Source organism: Equus caballus, chromosome 20, assembly GCF_041296265.1.
Source record: "Equus caballus isolate H_3958 breed thoroughbred chromosome 20, TB-T2T, whole genome shotgun sequence".
Lineage (NCBI taxonomy): Eukaryota > Metazoa > Chordata > Mammalia > Perissodactyla > Equidae > Equus > Equus caballus.
This window is the reverse complement of record NC_091703.1, coordinates 217,435-240,045: the sequence shown is the minus strand read 5'-3', so window position 1 is coordinate 240,045 and position 22,611 is coordinate 217,435. Positions and strand designations below refer to the sequence as shown.

At 53.1% G+C, this 22,611-nt stretch overlaps 1 protein-coding gene across 5 annotated transcripts in view; it reads right to left on the bottom strand.

Annotated features, from left to right (window-relative positions):
* Positions 1 to 5,837, bottom strand: part of LOC138919310 (serine/threonine-protein phosphatase 2A regulatory subunit B'' subunit beta-like) — a 132,685-nt gene extending 126,848 nt beyond the window's left edge. The window contains exon 1 of one of the 5 annotated variants that reach the window (XM_070244042.1): positions 5,484 to 5,837. In XM_070244042.1, the coding sequence (XP_070100143.1) occupies positions 5,484 to 5,697 (214 nt within the window). In that variant the 5' untranslated portion in view covers positions 5,698 to 5,837. The remainder of the gene's footprint in view (positions 1 to 5,483) is intronic. The other 4 variants (XM_070244043.1, XM_070244044.1, XM_070244045.1 and 1 more) reach the window with 4 other exon arrangements.
* Positions 5,838 to 22,611: the final 16,774 nt, after the last annotated feature.

Genomic DNA, 22,611 nt, shown 5'->3' with positions numbered 1-22,611 from the left:
AGAACTCTTAAAACTCAACAATAAGAGAACAATCTGATTTAAAAAGGGACCCAACGGGGGCTGGCCCTGTGGCCTAGTGGTTGAGTTCAGTCTGCCTCGCTTCAGCGGCCCATGTTCCCAGGTACGGACTGACACCACTCGTCAGGTATGCTGTGGTGGTGACCCACATATAAAATAGAGGAATATTGGGGGCCAGCTCCATGGCACAGCGGTTAAGTTCACACATTCTGCTTCAGTGGCCCAGGGTTCGCTAGTTCAGATCCTGGGTGCAGACCTATGCACTGCTTATCAAGCCATGCTGTGGTAGGCGTCTCACATATACAGAGGAAGATAGGCACGAATGTTAGCTCAGGGCCAATCTTCCTCAGCAAAAAGAGGAGGATTGGCGGCAGATGTTAGCTCAGAGCTAATCTTCCTTAAAAAAATAAAAATTGAGGAAGATTGGCACATATGTTAGCTCAGGGCTCATCTTCCTCAGCAAAAGACGCCCCCCGCACAAGACCCTAACAGATGTCTCACCAAAGAAGATATACAGATGACAAATAAGCATTTGAAAAGATGCTCCACATCATAATTCATCAGGGAAATGTAGATCAGAACGAGATACCACCAAACACCTATTAGAATGGCCAAATAGCAGAACACTGACAACACCCAATGCTGAGGATGTGGAGCAATAGGAACTCTCATTCTTTGCTGCTGGGAGTGCAAAATGATACAGCAACTCTGGAAGATATTTTGGCAGTTTCTTACAAATCTAAACATACTCTTACCATATGATCCAGCAATCGTGCCCCTTGATATTTACTCAAAGGAGCTGAAAACTTCCGTCTGCACAAAAACCTGCACACCGATGTTTACAGCAGGTTTACTCATAATTGCCAAAACTTGGAAGCAACCAAGATGTCCCTCAGTATGTGGATGGATAAAGAAACTCTGGTACATCTAGACAATAGAATATTATTCAGCATTTAAAATAAACGAGCTATCAAGCCCTGAAAAGACATGGAGGAACTTTAAATGCCTATTACTAAGTGAAATAAGTCAATCTGAAAAGTCTACATACTGTATGATTCCCACTATATGGCATTCTGGAAAAGGCAAAACTGGAGATAGTAAAAAGATCAGTGATTACCAAAGATTAGAGGGGAGGGATGAATTGGCAGAGTACAGAGGATTTTCAGGGCAGTAAAAATACCCTTTGTGATACCGTGTTAACAGATAGATGTCATTATACATTTGCCCAAACCAGTAGAATGTATATGACCAAGAGTGAACTGTAATGTAAACTATGTACCTCGGGTGATTATCATGAGTCAATGTAGGTTCATCAACTGTAACAAATGTAGCACCCTGGTTGGGGATGCTGATAAAAGGGGAGGCTCTCCATGTGTAAGGGCAGGGAGTATATGGGAAATCTCTTATCTACCCCTCAATTCTGCTGTGAACCTGTAAAATGCTCTAAAAAAATAGTCTTAATTAAAAAAAATACAAGTGAGAGAGGTCATGATTGACAGAGCGGGTGGGTACGGGATCCAGGGCACAGAAAAAGGCTTAAGCTTTGAACAAGATCAAGGAGCTTTTCCACTAAGACAAGAAGCAAGGGGGTAAAGACAGCTGCCTAGCTATGCTAAGAACTTCAATATTACATAATGGTGGCACAATGGCGGGATTTATGCTGTGATTTACAAAGTTACTTGATAAACTGTACACTTCAAAATGGCTAAATGGGGCCGGCTCCGTGGCCGAGTGGTTAAGTTCGCGCGCTCCGCTGCGGCGGCCCAGGGTTTGGATCCTGGGTGTGGACATGGCACCGCTCGTCAGGCCACGTCCCACATCCCACAACTAGAAGGACCTGCAACTAAGATATACAACTATGTACCGGGGTAGGTTTGGGAAATAAGGCAGAAAAGAGAAGGAAAAAAAAATTGGCAACAGTTAGCCCAGGTGCCAATCCTTAAAAAAAAAAAGGAAGATTGGCAACAGTTGTTAGCCTAGGTGCCAATCTTTAAAAAAAAAAAAAAAAAATGGCGAAAATGGTAATTTTTTATGTATATTTTACCACAATAAAAAACATATATAAAATTACTTGATTACTACCCAATTTCCATATTCTAAAAGGTTAGCGCTGACCATTGCATTTCATGGTTAGCTCAAGTTTAGTTTCTATTTCACTAACTATTCTAGATTTTACATAAGACAAGTCCTATTTAACTTCTTGTGGCCATGGGAAAAGATGTATTCCACTTTTTCCAGTTTACCTATTCCTACTTAATAGAATAAACCAAAGATCTTACCATCTGAAATACATCAGAACCTTCATCAAAATCCACCATAGCAAAAAATATCCTGTTGGTAAATGCACTGGAGTATTGCCAGGAGTTTGCCAGGATCTGGAATTCTTCATCAGCTTGCCTGGATGCAATATGATTTTTGAAGATAACGTATAAAACATTTTTCAAAGCAATCTAGTTCATCAGCAGGAAAACATTCAAAGAAACAAGAGCAGTTTTTACAACGGGGTAAATATTAAAAAAAAAAAAAGACAAGCAAATCAGGCACTACGGAGAGGGTTAGGACAAACCTTGGAAAACACTGCCATTGTTTTGGCACAAAAGAAGCCTAATCCCAACTGTTGGGGATTTCAACAGAAAGTAGTAATTACCTGCCTCGGCTTCATAGTTTGTGCCTGTTTTCTTATCTCAAAGCTCTTTCAGTAGTCGCTGGAAAAATCCAGCTAATAGTCTCTGCAATTTTTTTTTAATTAAGATTATGATAGCTAACAACCTTGTGAAATCTACAACAATTTTAATACCCTAAATTACTTCTAGGAGTTCAAAGACAAGAGTAAAGTATTTCTCCAGAGAAAGTAGACGATAATATTAATCCATTAAAGAAATCTAAAGTACAAAATGCTACTTAGTAAATAAAAATACAGCCGGATGAATTATTAGGGTAAAAGATAAGAATCTAGGGAATTGAGATTAATTGAAATCTCAAGTCATGTTTGACTTTTCCTTTACCACCCACGTGCTTTCAGTTTCCAAGATCTGATAATTCTTCATTTGTGATTATTTTTTAACTCCATCCCCTCCCATTTATTTTCATTGCTATCATCTAAAGTCAGATCCTTAATACCTGACATTAGAATATTAAAATACCAGCTCTAGTTTCTCCCCCTCCAATCTTTCTTACACAGTCTTCCTAAATTACCACATTTTGAAACTCTTGAAAGATAGCGCCTTAGAGGGTGGTGGCCTCAATGATCACTGGTCTATCTTCCAGCCTTGACAGTCTAAACGAGCTCTGGGCGGGGAGGGGCAGCAGGAACCAGGGGGCAGACTGATGGGAACCGACTGGCTGAGGTTTTCTGATGGAGCCAGGAGGATGAGAGTAAGAGGCCGGGGGAGGGCCGGATGCAGAGAGCAGCAGCTAAGGTTATTGGCAACAGCCCTGGGGTCTCCCTCCTCCTCTTTTCAAGAGCAGTTTCTTCCTCAAAGATCCCAGGAGGTAGAAGGCTGGCCTGATCTCTCCCAGCACAAACAACCCCACTCATTATTTGAGAAATTACCGTTCCAGCTGTGCCCTGGAAGACTCGGGTCTGTGTCAAAATCCACAATTAAACTGCGAATACAATGAAAGGAGTAAAGTACTTCAAATTTTTGACAACCTCTCTTGAATCCAATAAATAATCAACAGACTTTTTTTTAATTTTTAACAGATTCAACTCAAATATGCAGATTTCACTCTAGTTTATCTAAGCTTAAGAATAAGAAAATAGGCCCGATGAGGTGTAAATACCCAATTTACCAATTTTGGCAGTTGCTTGGAGTAACCATGAATCTCTCTCAGAACAACCCTTGCCAAGCCCAGAAACTTCCTAAACCCAAGTTCACTATTCGGTAGGCAATTTCTGTCTTTTAAATTGTAAGAGAAAAAAGTTGAATAAGACCATTCCTTGCTTTCCACGACAGCCTGGTGAGAGTGGTAAAGCCAGGGATCCCTAGTCCCAATTCACAGAAAAGGAAATGAAACTATACAAAGGGACTTGTTCAAGGTCGTGCAGCTGAAAGTGACAGCAAGATTAGAAGCAAAGTCTCCTGACTCCTGGTCCAGGACCCTCATCAGCACACAAACTGCTTCCCAGAAAAAGGCGTCCAGTCAAGAAGAGAGAACCTCCCTTAAAGCCCACCCCCCACCCCAGAAAACTCACCAGGAAACTGAGTTCCACCCTTTCCCAAGCTGACCTGGCCCTTCTGCCCTGACAATCTATGACTTTGCAGCCTTGAGTGTTTGGTTAAGCTTTTGATTTTAGATAAAAGGGGTCTTTCGCTGGCTGCTGGGAACCTGACCTCAGAGGAAGGCACCACATCCCAGGCCACAACCCCTGCCCTGCCACCCGACTCCGCTCTGCCATGTAAACAAGTCAAACCCTGGGAGCGCTTAAGCACCATGAAAAACAGCCAGGCGCGGCACTTCAAAGCAATGTTTTCCATCTCGGGGGTTCTTCTGCAAAGGGACGGCGACACCTGGGTCACACCGGGCTGGAATGCGAAAGGAGCTCCCCTGGTCTCGTTCGGGGAGGGGAGGGAAAGCTCTTAGAAGATGGAGGCTGGGCAAGACGGCGAGGAGGGGCCACAGACGCCTTCTGAGAAGACGGAGACGAGGCTCGGTCAGGGAGGCAAGGACCCCGCACGTCCGAAAGCCCTGCCCGTGCTCCGGAGAACCCTGGGCGCCGGGAGCGCAGGCGACCGCTGAGGGCCCCAAGGGCCACCGGGGACCGCAGCCCAACTTCCCAGGCCGCTGTCACCCACACAAAGCCCTCCTCTCCGAAGCCACTCCAGGGACGGGCCCAGGACTCGGGGTCGTTGGAGGCGGCGGCTCTGACGCCGACCCGGGAGCTCCGGGACGGGTCCGAGCCCTCTCCCGACAGCGAGGGCCAGGCAAGGGGCCCGGCCCTCCGACCCCGAGTCCCTACTCCGCGCCCGGCGGGGAGGAGCCCCAGCCCCCCGCCGACAGCGGGCCCCCCAGCCGAAGTTCGAAGGCCGGACGCTCGTGCCAGCCTTCGGGACCCTGCCCCGCTCTCCGGACGCCGACGGCGACCACGACGGGGAACACGGCGGCTGCGCCAGACCAGAGGGGCGCCCACGGGCCACCGCACAGTCCTCGGGCCTCAGCCGCCACGGGCGGACGAGTCCGAGCCCAGCCCCAAGACAGACGCCGGGGTCCTGGCAGCGGCGGGCCCCTCCCGAGCCCTGTGTCCCCTCCGCGGAGAAGCAGGCACGTTGGAGTCTCGGCACACCCGGCACGACTCACGCGACGGCCGGGCCGCGGAGAGCGGGAGGAGGCGCCCCGCGGCCGACCGGAGCGCCTCCCTTTGTCCGCGCCGCCCGCGCGCTCCCCGCCGCGCCGCGCCGCGGACCCCGCACGGCCCCCCGCCGGCCGGCGCACCCGCGCCCGCGAGGCCCGCGCGGCCCGCTCACCTGCGTCAGGTCCTTGTCGTTGAGCAGATGGGACTCGCGCGGCTTGAAGCAGTTCTGACACTTGCTCTTGTTGAAGATGTTGGCCTGGAACTTCCCGCACGGGTTCTCCTTGGCAGCCGACATGGTCGCGCGGCGGCGGCACAGGCCCCGAGGCCCGGCCAGGCCCGGCGCGCTGCGCGGCGGACAGCCGACGGCGCGGCGGCGGCGGCAGCATGCACGGCGGCTGGCGGGCCGCTCAGCGCGGGCGCCGCCGCATGCCCCGCGGCCGGCCGCCTCTCACCGGGCCGCGCGGCGGTCGGGGCCTCGCGGGTGCCCGGACGCGGGCGCCTACCATCGCGTGGCGGCCCCGGGCGCGGGCCTCACAGAGCGCGAGGTCCCCGCCGCCCGCCCGCACGGCCGCCGAGCGCCTGCCGCAGGCCCATGGACGCGGCCCGCGCCCGCCGCCCCACGCGCTCCGCCCGCCCCCGCCGCCGGGTCTTGCCGCTCCAGGTCGGTGCCGCCGTCCCGGCCCTAGGCGACGCGCGGCCGCAGCAACTGGGAGCGGAGCGGCTGGCGCGCTCCGGGCGGCGCGGGGCGGGGCGGGGCGGGGCGGGGCGGGGCCGCGGCCGGGCGACCGGCGGCCCTGCCGGCCTATGGCAGCGGCTCGCCCGGCTAACAAAGGGAGCCCTCAGCCAATGGGAGCCGGGGGCGGGACGAAGGGCAGCCGGGTGCAAGGTAACTTGTGCAGGCGCAGGAAGGTGGGGGCGCGGCCATGGGACGTTCAGGTTTGGCGGACTGGCGCCCAGGCCGCCAAGCCCCTGACCGCTGCTGGGCCGGGGCGGGGGCCTGCGGGGGGCTTGCAAGGGGCGGGGGCCTGCGGGGGCGGGGACCTGCGGGGACGAGGCAGACCTCCGGCCGGCTCTCCGCAAACCTGGCTTCCAGCCTGGTCTTCCTGCCCCGATTCTGGACACCCGGGCCCAGCTCCGAGCTCTTGTTTTAACACCTACTATGCGCCAGGCTGGGACTGCAAGAGGCAGGCAACACAGGCGGCCAGCTGGACCACCCCCTCCTTGGCCCCCCCATCTGCACCAGGGCCTGGAGGATAGCCAGCTGGCCAGGGCAGGGAAAGGCTGCCGCTCTTTGGCCTGCAGCCCTGCATGTGGCCAGGCTGGCTTATGGAGGTTTCTTTGGAGCCCGCATGCCTGAGTTCTCACCCTCTGGTTCACCAGGTCACTGTAGGGGCCATCCCTCTGCATGCGTGCATGCATTTGTGCATGAAAGTTATGGATACAGCATCTCCTTGGGTGTCAGTGTCCGTGCATGTCCCGGTGGGGTCTGGCTGCCTTTGAGAGTGAATAGAGGCATGGCCACGTTATGCATCTACGTGCATAATGACCTGTTTATCCGTGGGTCCATGACGTGTGAGGGTGCGTGTGGGTTGTACGGAGGCGTACATCTGTGTGTCTGCTGTGTATGTGTGAGATGGTGCCGCCTGTCTGTGTGTGTCTGTGGGTAGCTGCGCTATCCAGCTGCCCTGATACCTGCATGTCCATGTTTCTGTGGGTTTGCCTGTGTGTTTACACCGTGTGTGTGTGTCTGTCTGTCTGTCTGCTCTGCCTGGTTGAGTTGTGTTTGCTTGCATGTCTGTTGTATGTATGAGCATTTCGGTGTGTCCATGCCTGTGTGTGAGTGTATGTCAGTTTCTGTAGCTGTATGTTGTGTCTGACTGAGTGTATATATGTGTGCATGCACGTGAGTGTGTGTGTGTGTTGGATGCTGGGGGTCAGGGTTGGAATCTCTCACAATCAGCACCAGCTTCTCAGTTCCCTCTGCCTGTCCCCATAAGACGTACATAAGGTCCAAGCAGCCCCTGCCAGCCTGCTCTGGGGTGCGAAGGGCAAGGGCAGGCTGGCTGCAGGGTCCAGGCTTGGAGGGCTCTGGAGTCCACTCTTGGTGCACTCACACATTGCAGCTGCCAGCCTGCCCTGGCCTGGCTCCTAGAGGCCCCTTGCCCTGACCAGCTGGAGAGTCTGTGATCCGGGACACGGCCCCCACAGCCCGCCACCCCTTCGCCATCTGCCACGAGTGCTGCCTGAGGCCATTTGCTCATGGGCCTGATGTGATCACTCCCCACACACAGCCTGTCTGGTCGCCCTTCCTGTGAGGTGGCTGGGGGGCCCAGGGGGGCGATGGGGAGTTGAGGAGATGCGTAAATGAAGGGCATCTTGGGCAAAAGAAAAGGAGCAGGATGCCTCAGAGCCTCAGGACCAGAGGGGCCCTTGGAGACCCTCAGCTCCAGCCCTTTGTTTTATAGATAAAGACACTGGGCCCAGAGAGGGCAAGATCCTGACCTGAGGTCACACTGCAAGTCCCTAGCAGAGCTAGCATTCCGGAGGCCGGCCCGGTGGCACAGCGGTTAAGTTCGCACATTCCGCTTCGGCGGCCCAGGGTTTGCCGGTTCAGATCCTGGGTGCGGACATGGCACCGCTCATCAGGCCATGCTGAGGCGGCGTCCCACATGCCACAACTAGAAGGACAAGTGAAATATGCAACTATGTACTGGGTAGATTTGGGGAGAAAAAGCAGGAAAAATAAAAAAGATTGGCAACAGTTGTTAGCTCAGGTGACAATCTTTAAAAAAAAAGAAAAATGTAGTTGTATTTTGGCAGGGAACCCTAAAGTGATGTCAGCTCCTGATAGGGCCAGGGGATGGGTCACCCTGAACTTGACCCTCTTTCTCCTGGAGGCCCTGCCATGTGGCTCCTAGGAGGAATCTGGACCCTGAGCATCGGCTCTGAGCATCCCTGTGATAAGGCACCTGAGTGCACCTGAGCTGCCACCTGCAACCAGTTGGCTCCGGCACCCAGAGGATCTGAATAGACGTCCCTTGCACTTTCCACTTATTTCACTGCTTTTCTACATCCGGGGTCTTGTATTCAACCCCAGAACTTATGAGTAAATCAGCGGCTTTTGATCACATGGACTGATAATAAATCTCACTAGAATGTCAATTGCAGAAGAGTGAGGACTAGTCTTGTGCCCGCTGGCTCTCCATCTAGAAGAGTGGCTGACAGTAAGAGGCTTCAGGTGGAGGAAGGACAGTGACTATTTGTTGGGCCCTTTGCAAAAGGCATGGGTACACCCTTAATGTGGATCATCTCCTTCAGCTCGCAGGACAGCCCCATTTTCCAGACGAGTAAATAAAGACTCAGAAAGGAGAACATGCTTGTCCAGCATCACGAGGAAGCAGTGAGGCTGGGATTTGAACCTGTCTGTTAGACTAAATACCTCCTCAGAAAAGGGAGCTGCCCGAGCCTGCGTTTGGGAACCTGGCCGGGAGGGCCAGAGTGGGAGCTGGGGCCAGGCCTCCCTTGCTCTGCCGTGCGAAGCGTTCACACGGGCCTCTCCTCCCTTCAGCTCTTCTTCTCTGCCCCCACTCTCCTTCCTGGGGGCACAGAGGAGTGAGCAGAAAAGCATGCTGGAGGGCACAGTGTGCACAGAGGGCCCCCAAACCTGTGCCCCACATGGAGAGCAGCTCCCTGCAAGCTGAGTGTCTGCCAGCCAAGGAGTGATGTGGGCATCCAGGGAAGAGACTGAGGGAGGAAGGAAGGAGCCGCTCCTCTTCAAAGGGGCACCTGCTCTCAGTTCCTGAGGGACCCTCAGTGTTTCTGTCCATGGAGACCAGTCCCAAACACGCTGGAGCACAGGCCTTCCCCAGACCCGGGGCCGTCCTCAGAGAAGCCAAGAGGACAGCCTGTTCATCCCTCGCCATGGGGCAGGACTTCTGGCCAGCCATCTCTTAGAGCCTCTGAATTACTGAGCATCGAATATAAATATAAAAAACAAAGTAACTTGTGTTCTTTATAGCAGATTTAAAAACACAGAAAAGTATAACAGAATGATAAGATAACCCTCCACTTAGGAATAAACACTTTTCCCCCCACATTTTACGACAAATTTTGAACATCCAACGCAGTTGGCAGAATCCCACAAAGACCTCCCAGGCTCTCGCCTCGTGACGCTGCATTCGCGAGCCCTCCGGTCTTTACACACCTCTCTCCATCCCCCCACCCCGGCCTCTAGCCGTCCTTCCATTTCCCTTATGTTTTCATGCATTTCAAACTAAGTTGAAGACAATTTTAGCATGAATACTATTAATTAGTGTAAAGTAACTTTTTAAAAAGCTTTTAGTATAGAAATGTTCAAATACACGAAAGTGGAGAAAAATAGTATAACTATACGAGAGCACGCATCTCTTAGCCTCACCAACTGTCAACATTTTTCCAATCTTGTTTCATCTATCCCTCACCTTTTTTAATGAAAAATCACGAGTTTTCTAAAAGTGAGTTTTACTTTAAATTGTAAAAGTAATACGTACTTGAAATCATCGGGATAATAATTGAGTCAGGCATTTGATGGATGCTAAACTATGAGTAAAAGCTTGGTGGGGAATAGGATATTCACACAGAAATATCACTCAGAAATTACTTATTAATGACATGGGGCCAACCCGGTGGTGCAGCAGTTAAGTGCGCACGTTCTGCACGTTCTGCTTCGGCCAGGGTTCGCCGGTTCGGATCCCAGGTGCGGACACGGCACCGCTTGGCAAGCCACTGCTTGGCTTTATATGTGGCAGGTGTCCCACATATAAAGTAGAGGAAGGTGGGCACAGATGTTAGCTCAGGGCCAGTCTTCCTCAGCAAAAAGAAGAGGATTGGCAGCGGTTAGCTCAGGGCTAATCTTCCTCAAAAAAAAAATTTACTTATTAATGACAGAGGGAACAATTACCTCCACACTGGAGGACCTGGCAGACACTACCCTAACCAAGAGGTCAAGGTCAACAACACCAGTGATGAGAGAAGCCGACTTTGGGTGACTCCTGATAGGATGCACAAGGACAAACACAGCATCACTGCTGTGAGATCCCAAACCTGCGCAGCATGGAGCTAATCACGGGAAAACATCAGACGAACCGAAAGCAGAGACAATATACAAAGCAACCGTCTACGCACGTTTAAAAAATCAAGGTCATGAAAAAAAAGACAGGCTGAGGAATCATTCCAGGGCGGACGGAAAAGAGAGATGTGACACCTGAAGGCAGTGCGAGGTCCTGGTTTGGGTGGTGGATCGGGGGAAAGTAACACAGAGGATGCTGTTGGGACACATGGCAAAGTTTGAATATCATCTGAGTTTGACCACCATAGAGAAAGCCCTTGATCCTAGGATCTTAGGAGATCACACTGAAGTAATTGCGGGTGAAGGGCATGAGGTCTGCAGTCTGTGCAGGGATGGCTCAGGAGGCAACTTCCCATACAGGTACATACGATGTATCCCTATGTGTAACCAGAGCATATTATATATAACATAACTTAAAACACTTTTTTTAGGAAGATTAGCCCTGAGCTAACATCTGCCACCAATCCTCCCCTTTTTGCTGAGGAAGACTGGCCCTGAGCTAGCATCTGTGCCCATCTTCCTCTACTTTATATGTGGGACACCTGCCACAGCATGGCTTGCCAAGTGGTGCCATGTCCACACCCGGGATCCGAACCGGTGAACCCTGGGCCACTGAAGCGGAACATGCGAACTTAACCGCTGCACCACTGGGCCAGGCCTATATATAACTTATAATGTGCAATATATAATATATTATTATACCATGCATTATTACAAAGAGTGAGGGAGAAAACAAAGGTCATAAAATGTTAACAACGGGTGACTCTAGGTGAAGGCTATAAGAATGTTATTTTTTTAATGCTTGTAAATTTTATGTAGGTTTGAAATGATTTCAGAATAGAACATTTAAAGGTAACGCGTGCACACAGCAGAGGTTCCAGCTGCTCACACGGCACGCGCAGGGAGGCAGGGGCCCCACCACCCAGGCCCCAGGCCCTTGTCCGCTCACGGAGGCAGCCTCATCAACCCGCTCACAGGCAATCTTGGCATCTTTTCCAAAATACGCATAGTTCTGTATCCTGCCCTTTTTGTGTAACATCATCTCATGAGCATTTTCCTGTGTTACAAAAATTTCCTCAAAAATACCACTTTTAATGGCTCTCTAGCAGCCTGCCCAAGGTTTCTTTGGGTATTCCCCTCCGTCAGAATGTGTATATTTTTCTGCCTTTTCACCACTGTGAATAATGCTGCAGTGACCAACTTTAAATGCTCATCTCTGCTGCAGCTCTGACCAGTCTCTTCAGGAAGATTCTGAGGAGGGAGACCCGGGGGAGTCTTCTAAAGGCATTCTGCAGGTCCAGGATGCCCAGCAGGTCCGCACAGATTCAGCCGCGAGGTCCGGCGCTGCCGAGGATGTGGGCGCAGAGCCCTGTGGGTGATGGCAAGCCTGCGACGCTCTGGTGGGCAGTTCAGCAATGACTGTCAGGTCATGGAATTGTCACAGTGCTTTCCCTCGACCCAGGAATCCCGCTGTAAGGACCGTTCCTGGAAGAATGTTTGTTCAGGCATGCAAGGGGACAGGCATAAAGGTTTTTATTTCAGCATTGTGTGTGACGTTGAAAAGTTGGTAACAATTCAAATTTCTATCACAAGGAGAATAATTAAATTATAGCACGATCACAATGTGGAGAATCAGGTAGCAGCTACAAACAGCGGAGTCAGTCTATGTGGCCTTCACGGAAAGAACATGTGGTGTAAAAAAAGATAAGTTATAAAATGATGTACACATGTATGATGCCATTTATTTATTTATTTATTTATTTAAAGATTTTATTTTTTTCCTTTTTCTCCCCAAAGCCCCCCGGTACATAGTTGTGTATTTTCAGTTGTGGGTCCTTCCAGTTGTGGCATGTGGGACGCCGCCTCAGCGTGGCCTGATGAGAGGTGCCATGTCTGTGCCCAGGATCTGAACCCGTGAAACCCTGGCCGCCGAAGCAGAGCACGTGAACCTAATCTCTCGGCCACGGGGCCGGCCCCAGCATTCATGTATTTAAAAACACAAAACAACCTTATATATTTTCTACTGGTTAACCCAGTGGTAAGTAAATGTGTAGGAAAAGGTGTGCAAGGATATGTGCCAGAATGACAGCAGTCACAGCCGCTGATGAGGGGGGCAGAGGCAGGACCTGCATGAGGATGCGCCCTGCGCAAAGCTGCCCACCAAGGGGAGTGGAGCCAGCCTGTGCTGCCTTCTCCGGGTCAGGCACCTTCAGGCTTGAGTCCACACGGAGGGGAAGCCTTTTTCTCCTTCTCCCAAAGGTGCTACGTGGGCGGCTATCTGTCTTGTGGAGGGACCAGGACTGTCAGAGGGAGGTTCAGCGATGTTTGAAGGGTTTTTCACGAGGAAAATATTTATGAAGTGCTTTTATCATCACACACACACACACCCCCCAAACACTTTTTAGGTGGGGGCTTTGGAGTCACACAGACCCCAGCTTGAGCTCCGGCTCCATCACTTAGCAGCTGTGTGACTGGGAGCCGGGCGGCTGCCCCGTGAGCCTCAGTCTTCTCATCTGTTACAGGGCGTCGGGCGGGCTTCTGCACTTTTGCCTGCTTGGCTGCCAGAGAGCCCGAGTCTTCTCTGGGAAGCTGCTGTTCCTGCACCGCTGGTCTGTACTGTCTGGCGGGCCAGAATCAGCCCTCTTCAGGTCAGAGCATGTGACAGGGGCCTAGCTGAGCAGGGCCTCAGTGACTGGTTCAAGAAAGGACGCATGGCCACCTTTGGACCTGGAAGCCCCCAGTTTTGTGACTTTCACCCGAAGAGCTAGAGCTGCTCCCTTTCCGTGGAGTTGTGGGGACCCCACATCAGGGGCACCACGTGGAGATGAGTGCATAGGAAAAGTGAGCCAGGGCCTGGAGAAAGGGGACTGCCTGGGACATTACCCAGGGCCCACGTCTAGCGTCTGCTTTCTGGTGACCTGGTCCCTGTCCGTGTCCCCTTGGCCTTCACGGTGGTCACCTGCAGAACTTGCTCACAGGAACTGCATGTGTGAGGCAGGCCAGAAAGTTAGTGCCTCAGGGTGACCCTCCGCCACCGAGGGACACGAGCTGCTGAGTGAGGGCCGCCCGGCTCCCTTGCTGTCAGGCACATCCTGAGATGTGTTCTGGGACTCCTGGAACTCCCCAGTGGTCACCACTCAGTAGTGCACCCTGCACGGCCCCTCTTCTTCCTCTCTCACTGCCCTACATCCACACAGCGCTTTCTGGGACCACTCAAATGTGCGCCCATGATGGGTGTCCAAACTAAGACACTGAACCACCAAATCTCTCTCCCCACCTCCTTCCCTCTTTGGGCTCCCTCTCTCATTAAGCCAGTTGGAGTCGATGTTCTCCACGTGCAACCAAAGAACCCTGATTAACACTCTGACAGTGACGATAACAACTAGCTTACAGCGTTTTCCTCTAAGGTGAGACAGTGTGCGCAGTCCTCGCCCTGCGCCTGCTGCACGGCAGACGTGGCCTCCTGCTCTGCTCCAGGCCCCTGACGGAGACAGCGAGCCTTTCAAGCGGACAGCTGGGAAGGGCCTCCTTGTGTGGGTCTGCGGACGGGTTTAGGCTGCCTGGCTAGACATATGCCATATACACGCCCCCTTACCTGCCACAGCAGCTCAAGTACCCACAGCAAAGGTCATTCTTTTCAGTTAAATCCTCTTCTCAAAGCCAACCCAAATGCGAGGGGGCACCCGGCACTTCCGTTGAACTTCCCACGCTCATCACAATACACTTCTCGAGGACTCGTCCTGTGCTGAGCTCCACGATCTGCCAAAGGGAGGAGTAGCGCCCCCTCCAGGTGCTGACAGCACTGTCTTAAGTTCAAGACACACAGAAATGTGTGCAAATCCTAATTATATAGCTCAATGAATGTTGAAAAGCGAACAACTTGTGTGACTACAGCCCACATAAGAAACAGAACGTGACCATGCCCCAGAGCCCCCTTCACCCCATCCCTGCCTTTCCCGAGGGTGATGGTTGTCCGACTGTCCACCCACAGGTGAGTTTTGCCCGGTTTTGAACTTTGCTTCAAAATGAAGTCGCACAGTGGATGCTCTTTCACGTCTGACTTCTGCTGGACGTTACACCTGGAGAGCGATCTGTGTTGCTGTGCACCGGGAGACGGTTCACTTCCATCGCTGGAGAGGACTTCATCGGGGGATGCGGCACAACGCACTTGCCCATTTCACGGCACGTGGGCCTGTGGTTGTTTCCCGTTTTCTCCCACTGTTAGGAATAGTGCTGCTTTGGCACTTTGGTTCTTTGTTACTATAACGAGACTGTAGGATCCACAGAGGGAGAAATGAGACCAAGTGTTTCACCGTCATTTCTCCCTATTCTGTGCAGTACCACAAACTACCCCGGTGTCACCTGTCCCCACTCTGGCCCTATGCCAAAAGGTGGAATTCTCCCATTGTCTGAAGTGGGCCTGGGTCCCAGAGCTCGTGTGGCTTCCTCAGTGATGTCAAGCGGTCACCTGCTCCTATAGCTGAGTCTCTGTGAGCAGGACCAAGTGGCCCTGTTGAGAGAGGGGCTGGGAGGAGAGAATCCCGTCGTCTCACTTAGGACCAGAACTGTGGACCTGTGGTGACATCTGTGTTAGTTAGGAATTATATCCAGCTGCAAGCAGCAGAGCGCTGGAAAATCGTGGCTGAGACAGAAGGTTTGTTTTCACAGGTCACAGAAGGCAGGGGCTCCCAGGACCAGGATGGTGGTTCAGAGCATCATTAGGAACCCGCAATCCTCTGTCCTTCCCTTCTGCCAGATTTAGAGTTTGGCTCCATCCTCAAGGTCACAAAATGGCCTCTACAGTGTCAGCCATCACGTATATATTCCAGTCAGGAAGAAAAAGAAAGAAGATAAAGAGGGCACACACGAGCCTTTTTGGAGCTTTTCTGGAAGTCCAGCCCAAGAACACCTACTTCTATATCCTTAGCCATCCTTATTTACCAGGGAAGTGGGAACTGTAGTCTCTTAGCTGCTCACCTGGTCATCTTGCAAGAAGAGGAGACTGGATGTTGGGCAGGCAATGAGCAGGCTCTTGTTCAGCATCCAGCCCTAGTTTTCTTCTCCCTTATTTTGTGAGGGACAAGGAACTCTCTAATGCTAGCAATTGCTAAAAGCAAGTAAGCTGGATTTCTGAAACGAGATGCTTTCAACAGGGACTCTGCTGACATTCCTCCTTTATGAGAGCCCTGCGGTGTGCCCTTGGGAAGGGGGTACAGGCTCCTCCTTAAGAACAGCAGGTCCTCATCAGAGCCTATTAAGGGCAGGGCTCTGGGAGACGAGGAAGGCCCTCTCCCATGGCAATGTCGGCAGGGCTCAAGCTCCAGGGGAGAGCCACACACGAGCCCAGCTGATTCTGGAAGCAGCCCTGAGACAAGCATTTGTGTGCCAGGGGTTTGTACAGGAGAAGCCCGGCCTCAGCCTGACGCTGCAGGAAGCTCAGGGCATCAGCTCCACCTCAGAGGGAGCTGAGACAGGAGCTGGCCTCTCAGACTTCTGCACTTGTCGGTCCTTAGTTGAGGGCCTGGAGTGGGGGTGGAGGAAGGGGGCATTTGTAGGCACTCCCAGCTCTGCTCCAGGAGCCCCCGGGCGCCCCGGGAGGAGGGGTGCAGGGGGGAGGGCTGCAGGGAGCAAGCACGTGGTATCTGGGGCCGGGTGTGCAGACCTGATGGAAGGGCCCCAGGGAGATGTGGGCTGAGCACCAACGGCATCCACTGCATCATGTACCTCATTTACAGCCACAACGCCCCTGAGAGGCCAGGTGGGGAAACGGAGGCTCAGGGAAGGAAAGTAAGAGAACTGTTCAAGTGTCAGAGTTGGGATTCTAACCCAGGCCTAAGTGTCACCAAAGGCCCATGTTCCTGCCAAAGCTTACATTCCTTCCTTGCTTATTCAATAAATCGACAGGCATTTGCTGAATGCCTACTGTATACAAAGCCCAAGCCCCTGCCCTCCAGATGGGGGCTGCCCGCCCCAGGGACCCCTGCCCTCCTGATGAGACTGCCTGCCCCAGGGGCCCCTGCCTTCCAGATGGGGGCTGACCGACCCAGGGGCCCCTGCCCTCCTGATGAGGCTGCCCGCCCCAGGGGCCCCTGCCCTCCACGTAGGGGCTACCCACCCCAGTGGCCCCTGCCCTCCGGATGAGGCTGCCCACCCCCGCTGCTCCTGGGCATCATCCTCTCCCAGGCTGAGTGTCAGACTCATCTGTTCATTTTCCTCTGTGCTGGCACCAGAAAGCAGACAATCTCAGACGCAATCAGGGCATGTGGTGTGTCAACTTGGGGCCTCCTGAGGACTGGGCTCACGGGAAGGTGGGTGACGAGGCCCAATGAGGGAGGTCAGCAGATGAGCTGGAGCATTAACCCAGCCGGGACAAGCTTGTCCTTGGAGTGACGGACATGACTCAACTGACATAGCCTGTAGTTCCAGAAGGTGCCACTGGGAGAGGACTTGGAGAGCTTGTGGGTCCTGTCCCAGTGGAGGGGGGACTCAGGGGGCAGTTGGCCTATGCACAGGCACACAAAGCTTGGAGCCCTCACAAACCCCAGCTTTACTGGGGTTTTACCACTCGCTGGCTGTGTGACCTTGGGTAGGTTAATGAACCTCTCTGGGCCTCTGTTTCCTTACCTATAAAACGAGAGGAGGCATCATAGAGGGGCTGGGAGGACTCAATGAGTTATCGAAGTGGGGCCGGCACCAGTAAGCAGTCCGCGGGCTTGACGATGATGATGGCGATGATGATGACCATCACTCCCACGGCTGACGGAACTGTCTGGAAGGAGGGCTCCTCCTCCCTGGCCTTGGGTAAGGCTCACAGCGCCCCTATCAAACCTCTGGGCTCTGGGCCCGGTCCCTCAGAGCGGAGCTCTCCTGCCTCAGGCGGCCGCACAGGGTGCTGGCTTTGGCCTTGCTGGCATTCATGAGGGTCAGACTGTCAGGTAAGGCTTCTCCAGGGTCTGCGCGGCTGGACATCTTGCTGAGGAAGCACCTCCCATGCATTTTCCCACGTCATCCCCAGCCCACCCCTTTGCTCAGTCGATCCCCAGGCTGGTGGCCCAGGGGGCTTTCGGGCCCTGCTGGCTGCACAGCCTGTGCACCCCATGCTGCGTGTTGGGGGCACAGGGCAGGGCACACACAGTGAGGGCTGAGAAAGGTGGCTGAGCGAGGGGCCCTCGAGTGAGCAGCTTGGGAGCCGTGTCTGTTCTGCAGGACCTGCCTCCTCGGTGCCGAGGGACAGGGGCTCAGGGAGTCTGCTTCCAGGCGTTCTAGGTGACATCCAGGCACAGAGGACACCAAGAGCAGCCCAGAGCCCGCGTGGGTGGGACAGTCACAGCACAGGCAGAGCGTGCTCTCCAGCAGCCCGGACTCTCTCCGCGCTGGGGTGGGCTGGGTGGGTGGGGCCCTGGAGGTCTCTTCGTCTTCTGGCTCCTCCTGCTGAATGCTGCTGGGCCCGTGCCCTGGGGATCCTCGAGCTGCCACCTGCCACAGAGCGGTGCTAAAAAGGTTTCAGAGGGACTCGGGGCGGGGCGGGGGTGCGCTGCCAAGGATGGATCAATGCTGCAGTCAGTGCCGGCAACACCCGCTCAGGGGCAGAGGGCAATAGGGAGCCAGAGGAAGTGCTCCTGGAGAACGTGGCTGCTTTGATCCACCCCCAGGAGAGCACTGGACAGGGAGTCCTGTGGGTGTGGGCCCCCCGTCAGATGGGCCCATCTCTGCCCCTCATGCTGTGTTGCGGTGTGCTTAAGGCCCAGCCACTCTGTCCTTGCCTTCCTCCTCTGTGAAAGGGGACAGAACAGGACACCCTCATGGATCCGGGACCCCCGCATGCTTGACAATGCGTCAGGCAGCTCAGAGCCCTCTACCTTCACTGAAGTCAGGTAGGCTCCTGACAAGTGAGGACGCAGATGCACCGAGAGGCAGAGCTACTCCTGAGGCCACACAGCTCCTAAGTGGCTGCAGCGGCCACGGTCACTGCCCTGCCACACCTCTCTCCAGGATCCATCTTTTCATGCCAAAGGCCAGGGACACCTGTCACTGCACCTCAGGGCTCTTTACAGCTGCAGGAGCAGGTGGGCTAAAACAGCCGGGGGTCTGGGGAGTGAGTGTCCCAGAAGCAGTTCTCAGCCCACAAGGTGTGGACGAGTCCCCCTGCTCTGCTCCTCCCTCGAGCAGACTCTGGGACCTGCTCCACGCTGTCTCCCAGGGCTCGGCAAGGTGCCACCCTCGATCACACACCCTTTACTGGCTCCTTCCCTCCCCGGCCCCACAGCCTGCTCCCCTGACAGTACCTCCCAGATCAAGTACTTGCCCTGGAACCGCTGTTGCAGGGTCTGACCCTGAGACCCCACTCCCCAAGTCAGGAGTGGGACCCAGACAGCCGGGCTCCAGAACGAGGTTCTTAAGCACAACTCTCTGATGCCGCCCTTTGAGAGGAGGTGACGTGTAGTCCTCCCTCCACACCGGGCACCCAGGGACAGCGCAACGAGAGGCAACCGCTGGTGCAGTTTGTGCTGCTCTTGCCATCTGAGGTGGGAAGCCACACTTTTGCAGGCCCCTTCCCGCTCCCACCTTCCAAGACTCTGTATCCAGTCGCAGAGGGCCTGGCAAGCATCGTGACCTCAGTGAGGACAAAGTGTTTCAAAAGGATGGAGACACCAGACTCCTGGGCATCTGAGATCCTCCAAGAGGACTTCCTACTGCCCCTCGACACTCTCTGCCTGTCTCACAGTATCCCTCACGAATGGTCTTTTAGTCTCTGCTTGCCTACCTCCAGGGACAGGGCGCTCACCACCTCTCGAGGTCACAGCTCTAATCATCTGAAAGCTTGTCTCTATACTGAGCCAACATCTACCTCTGCACTGGCCTGGCTTTGCCATCTAGGAGGTAGTGAAAATCCTGTTCACATGGGAGGGCCGAGGCCCAGGCCATGTGACCCCTGAGCTGTCGCTGTCCACCCCTCAGCTTTTCTTAGACCGCCGAGCTGCAGACAGACCGGGACAGCAGTTCATCACCTCTTCCTCCTACTGCCCCTCGACACACATGCGTTCTCTGCCTCTAAACGCCCCAGGCGGCTTTGACAGCATTCACGTGTCACGTGAATACAGTTACAGAAATATTACGGGTGCAGGATTTTAGGGATCACAAGTGCTGAGTTTCCAAGGCGAAAAGAGTCTGTCTTTTTTTGGAAAAGGTATTTGAACGTGGGACATTTTCAGGAAAAAGAGTGACAGGCATAGGTGGTTCTGTCTTGGAAACCCACCTTTCCTGGCTTCTCGGCTCAGCGGGGCCGCCGGGTTCCATCAGTCACAGATGTGGTCGTTCTTTCCTGGCTCTGGGTTTAGAACTCACGTTGTAAGCACGAGGCCCACAAGGTGGGTGGCAGAGAGCGGGCTTGTCCTGTGACCTTAGAGGGTCCTTACAGGGGGACCTTAGAGACAAGCATGGGAACACAGAGAGACCTCCATGTGGAGCTCATGGCCTAGCAGGGGAGCAGACCACTAGCACCAACTGTCACTGCGGTGGCCAGAGCCCTGAAGGAGGGCTGCACAGAAGGCCGACAGCTCATGGAGGGGCATTCATTCTAGTCTGGGAAAAAGGCTTCCCAGAGAAAAGAACTTGCTTATTTTTACTTTTTTATTGTACAAAGTAGGCCCATTTTAAGTACACAACTGGGTGAACTTCTACTGATGTGTATACAGGGGCGATCCCCACCCTGACCAAGACGTAGAGCCTTCGCAGCCCCTGAAGGCTCCCTGGGCCCCTCTTAGCCAACACCTCCCTCTAAAGGAACCACTCTGCTCAGCCCTTTTGCCATCGATTAACTTTGCCTTTTTTTGAGCTTCATACGATGGAATCACACAGAACGTGCTCTTTTGTGCCTGGCCTCTCCCCTCAACAATTACATCTGTGAGGTTTGTGTATGTTGTTGCACGTGAGGAGAAGCCATTCTTTTTCATTGCTGTACAATCTTCCATTGCATGAATACACAAGTTGATATGCTCAGTTGATGGCTATTTGTGGTGTTCTAATTTTCATCTACTATGAACAAAGGTGCTATGAGAACGTGACATTTTTAGCTGAGTAGAAGTTAACTTGATACAAGGAGGCAGAGGGAGTAGGGAGGAACCATCGAGAAGGAGGGAATGACACCTGCAAAGGCCTTTGGCAGGAGGGAGCCTGCAGGCAGGTATGGCTGAAGGGGTGCCACTTCCTGGCACCACATTTCTTGGGGATATCAAGGGTACTGGGTCCTGAGCCCCTGCTGAACCGGCATGGTGCGTGGCCCTCGGCATCCATTCCCACCTCTTCAAATGCAAAGGCTGGAAAGCCAAAAGACTACACTGGGCAGGCTCCCGTGCAGCTGGCTCTGGGTGTGGGGGAGGGGCCATCAGGAAACATGCTGAGGGAGGTGAAGGCGGGGCATCTCCGTGCTGCTTTGGGCTGTGTTCCACTGTCCAACAGGGCCACTGGGATGTGGGGTTTTCTGCAGCGGCATCCCAATGTCTGATCTTGGGCTGCTGCGCTGTGGGACAGGCCCTGATCCCAGCTCCCGGCAGCAGGGGGAGCTGTGCCCCAACCAGCCGGCTGTGTGGAGCGGGCAGTGCCCTCCCGCCCTGCAGGCCGGCTCTTCAGAGCTCCGGGAGGCAGCCCAGGAGGCCCAGCCGAGGGTCCCTCTGTGACTTTGTAAATATCTGTTGCTGTATCAAATCCGGTGTGCTTCAAACACCTGGAGGCACCGCCCCCACCGCGGAGACAGCTGCTGTCAACACAGAGACACACACGGTGGGAAGGACGTGCAGAAACTGGCACCCTTGCACATTGCGGGTGGGAATGTAAAATGGAGCATCAGCTGTGGAAGGCTGTTGGCAGTTCCTCAAAAATTAAAACTAGAATACCCTATGATCCAGCAATTCCACTTCTGGGTATAAATTTAAAAGAACTGAAGAGACTTTTGTCCACCCACGTTCACAGCAGCATTATTCACAGTAGGCAAGAGGTGGAAGCAACTCAAACACGACAGGGACACGGATAAACAAAATGTGGCATACGCATGTCATAAAAAGTTATTCCTCCTTAAAAAGGAAGGGAACGCTGACACACGCTCCAACATGGATGAACCTTGAGGACGTCATGCGGAGTGAAACAGCCAGACACAAAAGGACAAACTCTGCATGGTTCCACTCATATGAGGTATTTGACACAGAGCCATCAAATTCACGGAGATGGAAAGTGGAAGGGTGGCTGCCAGGGGCCAAGAGGAGGGGCATGGGGAGGAAGGTCCTGTGGACATGGACCATGGGCAGGCAGGACTCTTCCTTCTCGGGCCCACTAGGGGCTCCCTGTTCACCTCTGACCTAGACTGGATCCCCCTGGGCTTCTGGTCCCTGACTCCCAATACCATTTCCTGCTTGTTGTCTATCCAAGGGGAAAGCTGTGGGATGCAGCTTTTAGGGCCTCAGCCAGGTCTCCCTCCATAAACCTAGTGCTCCCAACAATCTGTTCCAGAAAATATCACCAGAGACAACACTTTCCAACTCATCTTATGAGGCCAGCAGTACCCTAAAAGCAAAACTAGAGTTTAAAAGTAGGGAAAACTTGAGAACAGCAAGTCTCAGAAATGAGCAGTTATCATCTTCTACAAATATTAGAAAACTGAAGCCAACAATGTAAAACAATCATATACCAGGACAAAGAGGAAATTTATTCAGGTATGCAAGGTTGTATCAGCATTCCAAAATCAAATCAATGTGATCCACCCTGTCACAAGCTAAAGGAGAAATTTATACATATCTGTTTGTTGATATGGGGGGGCAAGTCATCAGATAGTACATATTAGATATGTCAGGTTCTTTCTCTATCAATTGCACCTCATTAAAGCTCTTACAAAAATGAACATAGATATAGAATTTACACTTTCACAAACTTTTAGAAAATGGAACAGAGACCTAAATGTAATGCAAAACAATACAACTTCTAAAAAGATTATGCAACAAACTCTAAGTGGACTCGAATCTGGAATTATGTTATTAAGATACAAACTGAAAATGTAATCTATGAAAAAAAACTGATGTTAGACTTTATTTATTGTTTTGGTAAGGAAGCTTGACCCTGAGCTAACATCTGTGCCGATTTTCCTCTATTTGGCCTGTGGGATGCTGTCATGGCATGGCTTGACAAGCTGTGTGTAGGTCTACAC